The 12,402-nt window shown below is 36.7% G+C and overlaps 2 protein-coding genes across 2 annotated transcripts; both read right to left on the bottom strand.

The window, feature by feature from the left end:
* Positions 1 to 696: 696 nt before the first annotated feature.
* Positions 697 to 4,925, bottom strand: LOC133874365 (uncharacterized). The gene is made up of 3 exons (XM_062312263.1): positions 4,708 to 4,925; positions 1,829 to 2,943; positions 697 to 1,102 (listed from the first exon to the last, which is right to left on the bottom strand). The coding sequence occupies exons 1-3, from the start codon at positions 4,806 to 4,808 to the stop codon at positions 747 to 749; spliced, it is 1,572 nt and encodes a 523-aa protein (XP_062168247.1). The 5' UTR covers positions 4,809 to 4,925; the 3' UTR covers positions 697 to 746.
* A 712-nt stretch (positions 4,926 to 5,637) lies between these two features.
* On the bottom strand, positions 5,638 to 10,392 carry LOC133872681 (pyrroline-5-carboxylate reductase-like). The gene is made up of 4 exons (XM_062310254.1): positions 10,225 to 10,392; positions 8,527 to 8,533; positions 6,961 to 7,052; positions 5,638 to 5,931 (listed from the first exon to the last, which is right to left on the bottom strand). Exons 1-4 carry the CDS (start codon positions 10,390 to 10,392, stop codon positions 5,743 to 5,745), a joined length of 456 nt encoding a protein of 151 aa, XP_062166238.1. The 3' UTR covers positions 5,638 to 5,742.
* Between the last annotated feature and the right edge of the window lie 2,010 nt (positions 10,393 to 12,402).

The following is a 12,402-nucleotide window of genomic DNA, read 5'->3' as shown; positions in this document are numbered from 1 at the left end:
TTAAAAAAATACAATTTCCAAACGATTGATTTTCTGTGATTTGATTTAAAATTGTACTTTTTGCCGACGAAATCGCAATAACGCACCCCTAAGTAATGGCGCTTCTTTTTCTTTGAATCCATTTTTCCCTTTTCATTGGTTGTACGTAACTTCATTCTATTAGATATATATGTTCAAGAAAAGTAACAAACTTGGTTTATTTTTACCATTTTAAGCAGATATGTTCTTCTTCTACCTCTAGCTAGTTTGTGTTTGTCCTCTTGGGATGTCTTAATTTAGACCGAAGTTGAAATTATGCTGCGCGCGATTACGTTGCTAGCTAGTCATAAATTTCACTCCGAAAAATAAATAATTTATGCTTAATGTCTCATTATATATATATAGGCTAATTAAAATTGCAGCCCGTTATGTAGCATAAAAAAAGAAAAAACCAAATTAAGACAAAGGGAGGAACATAGAAAATGAAATCATAAAAATAGGTAGGCAACATATTGGATCAAGTAGTCATCGATCGTTAACTTGATCACAGATATTACACAATCACTAATCTCACACCAAATCCGATCCAAACAAATAAATAAATACAAGGATGTGGTCTTGGGATGACCTATATATGTGAAATAACGACTAAATGTAGAACTCTTAAAGTTCTAATTTTATTCTGGAAACAACCATAGTCTTACCTAACTTGCTAGATGGTAGATGCCCTTGGAATGAACAGCAAACAAATTCTCTCGTGTTAAGTTTCATTCTAATTTCAGCTTGCAGACGTCATCGCAGGGGCCAGGGGAAGGGAAGACTGCGTACCAAGTCTGAATGGAAGTTAGAGCAAGTGCAAATACTACTGTGCCCAGGAAAGTCACGATACTCATGGGGTTGCTAAAACTTTTGTTAAAGACTTCAGCCGTCCAGATCATCATATGGTTTTTGTAGTAGTCCTGAATCTGGAAGTTGACATCCTTGTACGATTCGGGGTTAGGCACCAAGTTGGTGCCTATCTCATGGAAGAGCTCAACCACTTGTTGATCGCTGCCAAGGAAGTGATGGAGTACGCGTGCCTTCCTCATATATTTGACGTCGTTGGGTTCATCGATGAGTGAATCTAGGAAGTGATGGGAGTAACAACAATGCCCAAACTCCCTCTTTGTGTGAATCTACAAGGAAACTACCAAATAGAGCAATATATATATGCAGAATATATATCCAAACACCACAAGCACAAGACACACGATTTTAAGTGGAAAACCTTCTCAGTGTGAGAGGGAAAAAAACCACTGGGTCACTCAAACAATTCCACTATCAATAATTACGGGAATACATGAGTCTTCTCTAATCTCAACTAGAGGCATATACAATCAGCAACTATCTTCAAGAAATACAATTTCTTGGCTCAAATCAATTTCTACAAGAGAAAAGGAAAAATCTCACCAAAGAGGAAAGCTACTGTTCACGGGCTGAAAAAACCACGATCGGATGCTCAGAATCTGATCTCCACCGTTCACAACTAAGATTCACGTGTCATGAACATCCACACAAAATTTCAGCTCAATCGGACCACAAATGCTCGTTGATCGGAGCACTTGATGAAATCTGGACAGAGTTTCCAGAAACTCACTGCAGCCTTCTTCTCTTCTTCTTTTTCTGATTTTTCACTCTCTCTCTCGACTCTTCCTGATTTTTGGACGAAGCTCTCTCCACTAAACTCTCTGATTTCTTTTCTCCCACTCACAGCTGTAAAGCCAGCCACTAACATTCTTTTTCTTTCTTTCTCTTGCCTCTTGCAAGTCAAGAGAGGCAAGTGGGTTGGTTCCCACATAGGAGGGACCACCCAACAGGAAGGATATATAAGAGATGATGCCAAAGTCGTTTTTAAAATCCAGACACATTTCGTAAGCTATCAAGTTCATGAACTTGGAGCCCGTTGAGTCATCCACTGTAATTGGAGGAAGCCAAAGGAATCCGGGGTAGAAACCGAATCGTCTACTGAAACTTACGTTTCTCAAGTAACTATTTTTGCTACGTTTCAGCTGGATTCCTGCTGCTTTAAGCTCCTGCACGTTGCGATACGATCGCCAATCTGGGTCCTCTTCTTGTTTCTCTCTACACATCTTTCCAAAGAATTTGCGGCAATCACCCAAGAGTCTTGTCCATGAACATCTACGTGTCTTTCCAGAGGATTGTGGAGGATCCAAGAGTTTTGTTCTCAGAAGGTCGAGAAGATGAGTGGGCTCTGTTTCTATTGGTTTTGGCTGCAAATCATGAGAGCTTTCTCCTTTTTTAACGTTTTGTTGGGGCTTCGTTTTTTGGTAAGTAACGTTTCGAATGAAACCTTCAATCGATTTTCTCAACTCGTCTTCCTTCCCGCTCGAGCTCATCAATAATTTGAGGAGACAATAGGGAACTTGGTTCTCCAGCAAGAATAAATCCTGTTGAGCAAAGGCTACGCTGTCGTTTTTTATATTAAACTCTTTGAACTTGTCATTTGCAGCACAAAATATGTATTGTAGTATTGCGCAACCGTCCACGAACAAAATCCAGGCGAGGGACTCATCATCATACTTTGTTGTCACCTTCTCCTCGAAGCATTCCCTCAAATCCTTGATTTCCTTCTTAATCTTCTCATATAAACAATTTATAGGATCGTATAAATTGATTTTATTGTTGCCACTGCAATATCGGATGAACTTAGACGCCAATAGAAGCTTGTACTTCTCTCCTAGCTGGTACTTTGAGTTGCCATGATGGATAGGACCGAGTGATGCCACTCTTGGCTCAAAGTACTTAACGAAATTCTTATGATCTCGTAGCAAGAATATAACATTTTGTATTTTCGCCTTTTCCACCGCTTTCATTTGGGCTTCTGCCTCCATTAACATTTTAATCCTTTCCTCCCTGTTGTTGATTTCTGCTTCTGCCTCCATTAACATTTTAATCCTTTCCTCCCTGGTGTTAAATGATAGAAATCGTTTGAGATAACGGTTGATTTGTATCCCATAAATCAATGGATTTAGATGATTTGATTACCGTAAATTAATGGATTTGTTAACTCTAATCTAAAGAATATATATATCTGAAATAGTTCAAATCACATGTAAAGCTTTATAAATAGATCAACACCATACTCATATCAAATATGAATGAAAGATGTAGCCTATTAAAGACGGAGGGAGGGGGGGCTAGCAGGGCCATGCCCCCACCCCAAATTTTCTTTAAAAAAATATATATATAAGGTAAGAAAAAAAAATAATTCTAAATATATAGAGTAATGATTCACTACCATCTAAATATACAACTTTTCACCACCTTGCCTATGTGGTAAGGTGGTCTCCCACTACTTTTTGAGTTTTTTTATTTTTTAAAAATAAATTAAGGTGGGGGACCACCTTGCCACATAGGAAATGTGGTGAAAAGTTGTATATTTAGGTGGTAGTGAATCATTACTCAAATATATATATATATATATATATATATATATATATATATATATATAAGGTAAAAAGTAAAACTTTAGCTTACTTGGCCCCTACCAAAACAATTTGTTGGCCGTTGGTCTCTACCCATAAGAACTTCTAACTTTGTTCCTGTAGCCTATAAGGCTTTAACGTGTGGATGTAGGCTATAGGCCGAACCATCTTAATCTCTATATCTTTCATCTCTTTCCTTCATCTTCTTATTTAATTATCAGTTTCTATATGGTATCAAACCTATTGGCTAACATCAGTTTTCGATCATATATATATATATATATATATATATATATATAGTTCTTGATAGTTAGCACTTTTGCAAATCTTTTCAACATAGAGAAGAACTTTGTGTTTCGAGGAGTGAAAATAATAATAATAATAATAATAATAATAATAAAGGTTCTTGTTTTAAGGAGAAAAAATAAAGAAAGAAGAAGAAACCGAGAAAAAAAAAAAAAAAAGAAGAAGAAGAAGAAGAAGAAGAAAGAGAAAGAAAGCCCAAGAGTCATTTGTGTGGCCCATGTGGCCAATTTCAGGCGCATAGTTGGCACCATTCTAGCCAAAGTCGCCAATGTCAAAATTCTAGTCAAAGTAACCAATGCTGGCCAGAGATGTCAAAGACAAAATTCAGATCATAGCAATCGATATTTCAATTCAGGTCATAGTAGCCATTCTTCAGCCATTCGATATTCAAGATCAACGATCACTAAAAAAGACCGTTCATCTTGCAGGGGCATGTTAAAGGATCAAAATCCTTTAAGATAACTGTTGATTTGTATCTCATAAATCAAATGATTTAGATGAGTTGATTACCGTAAATTAAGAGATTTGTAAACCCTAATATAAGGGATATGTTTGTATTTGAAATTATTCAAATCACATGTAAAACTCTATAAGTAGGAGTAATATATATTTCTTCCACAACTATTGTACAACTCTAACAACTTTTTTTAAAATCAATCATTAGTTATTTAGGGCTAACATGTGGGAAAATAAATCAAATGGTTGATCATAAAAAAAAAAAAAAAAAAAAAAAAAAAAAAAGTTGTTAGAGTTGTACAAAAATTATACGAAAGTTGTACAACAATCATTTCTCTTATAAATAGAACCTTGTATTCAGATTAAATATGAAGAAAAGATGTAGCCTATAAGATTTTAACATATGGATGTAGATCATAAACCGAACCACCTTTGTGTCTGTATCTTTCATCTCTTTATTTAATTATCAGTTTCTATATACCTGATAGTGGCAGGCCCGTCGTGGCTGTTGCTTCCTTCTCCGGCTTCTATTTTGACAAACTTCTCGATCTCGTTAATGGAAACAACATACTGAGACTCCATTCGATATGGGTTCCGGTGGTAGCAAGTTTCCACGCAACAAGGCAATTAAATTTGGTAATGTGGCTGTCGTCCTAGCATTTAATTCATATATACTTGATAGTACTTGGAAACTTTAGCACGGGAAACACAGGACTGTTGCTTTTATTCGAATGTTTAAGTTGGGAATTAAGTATAGACACTTTTATTATTGATAATGACTTTATGCATCTTACTTTATCCATCGAGCAAGATTAGTATCATATACAACGTAATTTCATGGAACTGATCTTTGCTTTTTATCCTAATCTACTAATATACCTAGTTGGCATCATCTTTTCCCAGAAAAGAAGTGTATTGAACGATACCTCATGCTTTGAGGCTTTGAGCCCTTAAACGAGAAGAATTACATGTGATAACAGACGTTACTCAATATTAATCAAGGCATGGCTTTAAAACTACCATTAGATCATTCTTCTATTACTCGTGGTCCATCCAACCAAAGATGGGAGGAAACTAACAGGATATTTCCAATGGGAAGTGAGCCCCTCTAAAGCAAGCTTGGTTATTGATGTAAAAACATTATTGTTCAAGTAGTAAACTTTATACATGCAAACATGTGAAGTTTTGCTTGAGGAATTTAGGATCTTTGAACCATTTTCATATATCAAGTCAGGAATCAAATGTACACATGCACTTTTGTTAAGAAGTAACTTGTTTTATGACTCTTTTAAGTTTCATGAAGTTTGTGCGATCGATAAGCAGGAAGCAAACTGTTTTTTAACCTTTCTCTAAAGCAAGCTAAACCATTAATAAGCCGAAAAATTGTATACAGCCAAAAAAAGAAGGGCGGCCAGGAGATCACTTATTCAAAGTTAAAGCAAATAAATAAAATAGAAAGGCAGATTCCAATGTCCTAACAGCATTACCAGTGTTGACAAAGAATAAATTGATATGGCTAGCTTTGGGACAGTTCTCGGCTGCGCTTGGCAGCAGCAATAACAGCATTCATCAAAGTTCCACGGAATCCACCTTTCTCCAACTCATGAATACCAGCAATAGTAATCCCACCAGGGGATGCAACATCATCTTTAAGCTTACCTGGATGCTCCCCAGTTTTAGTGACCATCGATGCTGCTCCTAATACCTGCAAAAGAAACATAAATTAAAATTCACTTGCCCCACAACCAAAGGACACACTGCTAATGTTTAAAGGGGCATATACAAGTAAAAGCCAGCAAATCTACTCTACTTTGGGCCTTCCCCTCGCCACTCCCTCCACCCCCCAAAAAAATTATATGTATAAATAAATAAAATCCTTCATTCTAGATGTTTGAACATTTCGCAATAGGCACTTGCAATGATTAGGTAATTTACTACCTTTTCTTTTTTCCTATTCCAAGCAGTCTGTAATCCAGTTGTTCTAGCAGACATTTTTTTTGGGAGTAAATGTAGTCTAGCTTGCAGGCCTGTGTTATATATTTGGTTACATATCCAATTCTGAATAATTCTTTGTTTTTATAGTATACAGTGTATACTTGATAACGTAGTATTCTGCTGCAGTTGATGAAAGAGAGTAGTAACAGTGTAACACATGTAAGTTAATTCTGGTCTCAAATTTAAGAGACACCATATATTTTATGACATTCTTCAACATTCTTTTCTCTATGTTATGATTTTGCAATTTTCTTGAGATCTTCAAATGCATTATTTGTGCAAATAATGTATTTTACATGACACCAACTTGTTTTGCCCAATGAAAACTGCAGTTTGGCCCGGCAACTTGCGCCATACATTTGACACAATCCTAGATAATACACAAACAACCTTATCCTCAATATTAATTTGACAACAAACATCTGTAAATTCAAGGATTTAATCTTGATGAGTTTGGCTTTTCTGCTGCCAATGATACAAGTTTTATTTCTGGCAGACTGACGATAGTATTTGCTCTATGGAAATCAGAAATCCATACTTCACTTCCAACTAAGAGCTGTCAAAGTTACTACATTTAATGGTCTGTTGTTAATATCTAATTGTTTATATATTTTGGTGATTTGGAGTGAGCTTAAAAGTATCTTGCCAAGAGATCAATCAACTCCTAGTTCCTGAAAAAGTGTCAGCAAACTACATGACTAATTGAATAAGAACATAATACCAGTATAAATGTACTTACAGTTTGAGAAGCTAGACCCAGTGCAAGTTCTCGTGGTAGACCTGCAGCCACTCCTCCATCAGCCAAAGCTTCTATGGCTAAGTATATATATGCTGTAAGAAAAACAAAAGGAAGGCAGAAAACAGAGAAGGGAAGAAGGAGAAGAGAAGAACACAATGTAAGTAAAGACTACATCTTGCTAATTTCATTACATAGTTTGGTTACAAATACACTAATATAGACTTAAGAAATGGTAAAGACCAGTAGGTACAAAGGGAGAAACTAAAGGCTGATTACATGGAAATATGGGTTGAAGGTATGGTAAGAAATCAAAGGAGAATGGCTTGTTGTGCAGACTGGCGTGAGAATGGCTAATAACTTTTTGTAGAGAGGCTGGCGTGTTGCAGAGAGATCTTCTTGAAGTGGTGCTGCTGATCTAGCGTGGTGCAGAGATTTGATTTGTAAATCTCTGCTAATCTTATTCTCTAACATTCCTCGCAAACCGATGTGAGGAACTTCTTTCAGTTCGTCTTTTGTTTCTTATCGTTTTTTTTTTTTTAATTGGCCCGAGTTTGCAAACTATACCTCAAAGCCGGAATTAGGACAAACTATGAGTGAAGAAAAGAGCCTCCAACGGGCTTTAGTGAGCTTAGGTCTCAAACATTACCTCAAGCAAAAAATTGGGTTAACAATGGACCAAAAGAACAAACAAAGGGCATAAATAGGCTTAGGTTTTTAAACTCTACCTCAAAGACAAAATTAGGGCCATCAATGTGCCAAGAAAAGAGCCTCCAATAGACTTAAATGAGCTTAGGTCTTAAACATTGCCTCAAGTAAGAAATTGGGCCAATAATGGGCAAAGAGAAAAGAGTCAACAAATTAAATGGCTTAAATGAGCTTAAGCTTTTGAACATTTGCCACAAGGTAGGAATTGGGCCAACAATGGGCAAAGAGAAGATGGCCAATTATGAGGAAGAGAGATTTTTTTTTTTTTGCACTTTTCTTTCATTTTTTTTTTCTTTCTTTTCACTGATTTCTTCTTCTTCTTTTCTTTTTTTTTTTTTTTTCATGTTCAACTAACTAACCTTAACAAATACAACTGAAACACACCTTACAAAAAGTGAAACGTAAGGTTAGGTAAACCACACAAAAGAGACCATCAATGAAATAAAAGAAAAGTGAAAATATATGAAGAAGCCAGATAACGGAAGAGTATAAAAAAAATAAGTAAAATATAATAATAGACAATATTGTGAAACATAGACTATACTATGATGACTTGGAATGCAACGGAAGAGGGTAAAAAACTAAAAAGGAAGAGATGATGACATGACAAACGTACAAAAGAGGAGCATTTGAAGGTAAGAAACGTGTGGCAGGTGGAGATGAAAATGGATGACGTGTGTGATGAAAAAAAAAAAACAGAGAATGAGACGGACATGTAGTAAATAAATCATGAGAGAAAAACTCAAGGGAATGAGACGTGGGTATTTTTTTTATTTTTTTTACTCAATCTTCTAGCATCTTCTGGGTGTATACATACACTAAATAGACGTATTAACCAGTAGATCAAAAGGAATTAAAAACAAGGAAACTGCAGTCTGCAACGTGAGACTAAGAAGAAACTGCAATAGTATGGTATAGAGATGTACCATCAACGGTATGATGCGTTCTGGGCGTGGACAACTGAAGAAGGAGGCGCGGGATCTGAGACATGGACGGCTGGAGCAGTGCGCGAAGTTGGAGCTGAGGCGGCAGGGCCTTGTATGGTGGACTGACAGAAGAGAGAAGGATATACGAAGGGGATCGGAGACGAGGTTGGGTGATTTCCGGCGAGGAAATACGGGCACCCAAATGGAGGATTATGTGAGGCAGAAGGAGAAAACGATGCTGATGACGAAGGCGAGGACATTGGTTGGATGAGGCGCTAGGCGTGGACTGCAGGGTACGAGCATTTCAGAAACTAGAGGATCAAAGAGAAGTTGAACGGTGGGCCGGTGGTGTTGCGTTCGGCGGAGGAACAGGGGCAGTGGCATCGCTGTGTTTGTTTTGGTTCTTGGGCTTTGGAGATTGGTCTGTGTTTCTCTTAAGAGAAATAGACACGATCGTGTCGGATTTGGGTGGAGAAGGTGATAGATGATGTGTTTGATGAAAGGTCCGACAGAGCAAAGGGTTTTTCTTTTTTTGTTTTTTTGGATTGAGTGGATGTAGAATTGAAAATGATGATGTTAAGAAGATGTTGAGAAGGCTGAAGAAGAAAAGGAGATAAGGGAAAGGACAGTTTTGTATGGATATGGACGGAGTTTTGGAGGAGCTGACAGAAGCTCACCGGAGGACGAGAAGGTTGATTTTGGGAATGGAGGTGGAGCCTGACGAAGTTTTGTTTGGGGCCTTGCTGGGGGCTTGTAAGATTCATGGGAAGGTGGATGTAGCTTAGAGGGTGGCAGAGAAGGTTTGACTGAGGCGCAAAGCAGATTGAGAACGCAGGTACAGGAATGGAGGGCTGGCTGGGCATATGCAGCAATGGAGTCTGGGTAATGTTGTGGTTTTAGGGGCTGGGCATCTCGTTGAACAGAAGGGAGATTTTGGGAGAACTGGTTCTGTGGTTGTCATGTGAAGGATAGAAGAGACAAGGCGTTGGCCTATTCGTGCTCTGATACCATGTTAGAAAAAAAAAAAAAAAAAAAAAAGAAAAAAAGAAAAAAAAAGGAAGGCAGAAAACAGAGAAGGGAAGAAGGAGAAGAGAAGAATACAATGTAAGTAAAGACTACATCTTGCTAATTTCATTACATAGTTTGGTTACAAATACACTAATATATAGACTTAAGAAATGGTAAAGACCAGTAGAGTACAAAGGAAAAAACCAAAGGCTGATTACATGGAAATATGGGTTGAAGGTATGGTAAGAAATCAGAGGAGAGAATGGCTTGCTGTGCAGACTGGCGTGAGAATGGCTAATGACTTGTTGCAGAGAGGCTGGCGTGTTGCAGAGAGATCTTCTTGAAGTGGTGCTGCTGATCTAGCGTGGTGCAGAGATTTGATTTGTAAATCTCTGCTGATCTTATTCTCTAACATATGCTGGGCCACTGCCACTGAACATTTTCAGGAAAAAGAATCTAGGTTAAAATAAATTGCAGCCGGCTAATCTCTGTCTCTGCAAATACAAATACATAATTTGTGCTCACTTGATGAACCCAAGAACCTTTTTAAATAAAAATGGCTAAAACCATTGAATATAAGTTTTGTGCGGCAAGATATCAAACAGTATGGCTCTTATGCATTCACAGATGCCATATAACTCAGACCAGTGATTGCATCAAACAATTTCTCATCGGCTCTCCACATCTTGCCAACTGATCCAAATAATTTAGCAATTAGGTCTCCATCTTCTTTTGTTGCAGATCCTCCCAAGCTCATAACTACCAAATGCAAGCAGATTAGAGACCCTTCCATTTGGGTAGATGCAAGAGAAAGTAATGCAAACAAGAACTACAAGATTTGAAGAGTAGAAAGATTCGTGTAACAGAGGAAACGGTGTTCTTATGAACCATGTTCAACCTCTTGATAAAATGTTCAAGTTACAAAGGAGTTACAAAGTAAATTTTACACATTTATATATATATATCAGTAACGCATCAAATAATTATTACGTTACTGTAATCACTCATGGATAAAATTCTACAGGTTAGTATTCCCATGTTTTTTTGTAGTGTCAATTAAATTAAATGTACATGCATTAAACTTTTAAATATAAAATGTATTTCATAATTATTTGAAATACCTAAAATATGTAATTTTATTTATTTATTTAAATAAATCTATCGATCTCCCAATATTTCAAATAATTTTGAAAATTAGTAAAAGACAATGATCTTTTGTACATTTTTTTGTGAAAATATATAAGTCGCTTCAACAAATTTGTCTTTTAAACTTGAACCTTCACTTAATGTAAATATATCAAAAAACTATGTGGCAAGGTGATCGATGAGCAAATCTTGAATGGACAAATCTAGCAATTAGACTAGTCATGCATATCACACGCGTTTATTTATTGATTCTCCAAGTGTTTCACTTAGCTTGCATTTTTATGGCCCTGTACAATGTGAAAGTTTTACGAAAGCTCTAGGTATGGTCAATACCAAAGAAAGCGGCCACGCTTTTACTCTCACATGGGTAAGTTCATCTAAGGTTATTCTGTCTCATCTCAACCATTTTATCTATGAACTTCAATCTCTTCCAAGATGAATCCTCTTCTTTCTCTAACTATAAGCAAGCATGTAGGTGGCGATGGTAGCTAGTAAATGTGTTCGAAGGCATCATGGCAACCAAAACCTTCAATCTTGATCATAATTTTAAGAACTTTACTTCTTTTTTAATCCTAAAAACTTTAGAAGATCTTGATCCCAAGAACTTAAGATCTCTATTGTCATATACAAGCTTGCAATCAAATGCAGCCTTTGATAAATATTGTAGTTCAAAGATGCCTGTGGCTGTTTTGATAATGACCTCTCCTCTAACCTCTTCACCCTTTTGTTTTGCTTTTGCTTTTGCTTTTGCTTTTGCTTTGCTTACATAAGAATTAATGGGGCTTCTTCTAGATGCAATCCATTTTTCACTTTGCAGCACTATTTATTGGTTGTAACTTCATCCGCAAGAAACAGAAGTACTGATCGCTAACTAATTTGAATCTATTAGTTAACCATTTTAGATATGTTCAAGATAAGTAACCAACTTGGTTTATATTTAATTACTATTTTAGATATACTTCGGAGTGATTCAAATATACTCTAATAGGGGTCTACGAGCGATTGCAGTTAGCGGTTATTACTTCTAGCTGCCAACCCCAACCGCCTTAGGCGGTTATTGGTTATTGAAAATCATATCCGCACCGCATAACCAGTTTTTAGAAATTTACCTTCTGGGCTTATTTTAGTATTTTGAGTCTTCCTTGATCGAGCCTCTTTTTATGGCTTATTTTAGATGATTTTTGGGCCTTTTTAAATAATTAGAAAGCTTCAAAATGTAAAAAAGCTCAAGAATAGTATTATTATTATTAAATAAAGATCATTGTCATTAAATTCAAAAACGAAAAATCCTATATCAAATGCATGCACCAAAACGCCGTTTTGTATATTATATACGGTTATTAACCGCATCCGTCCACCCCAAGAACTGCTAACCACCCCTCCTAGGCGGTTAGACGTTGTTTCACAGCCGGCAACAAAATCAGTTCTGCAATTTTTTACGATTAACGGTTATTAGATGGTCAATAACCACCCGCTTGTACAGTACCCCTAACTATACTCTAACATGTTCTTCTACTATCTAGTTTGTGTTTGTCCTCTTGAGATGTCTTTAGAGCGAAGTTGAGGGATGAGGAATTGAGGATCCCCTTAAATTAGGATGCGATTACTTAGCTAGCTAGTCACAAATTTGACTCAATGTTTGTGGCCATAATTGATT

This window comes from Alnus glutinosa, chromosome 7, assembly GCF_958979055.1.
Source record: "Alnus glutinosa chromosome 7, dhAlnGlut1.1, whole genome shotgun sequence".
Taxonomy (NCBI): Eukaryota; Viridiplantae; Streptophyta; class Magnoliopsida; order Fagales; family Betulaceae; genus Alnus; species Alnus glutinosa.
This window is presented reverse-complemented; position numbering and strand designations above follow the sequence as displayed.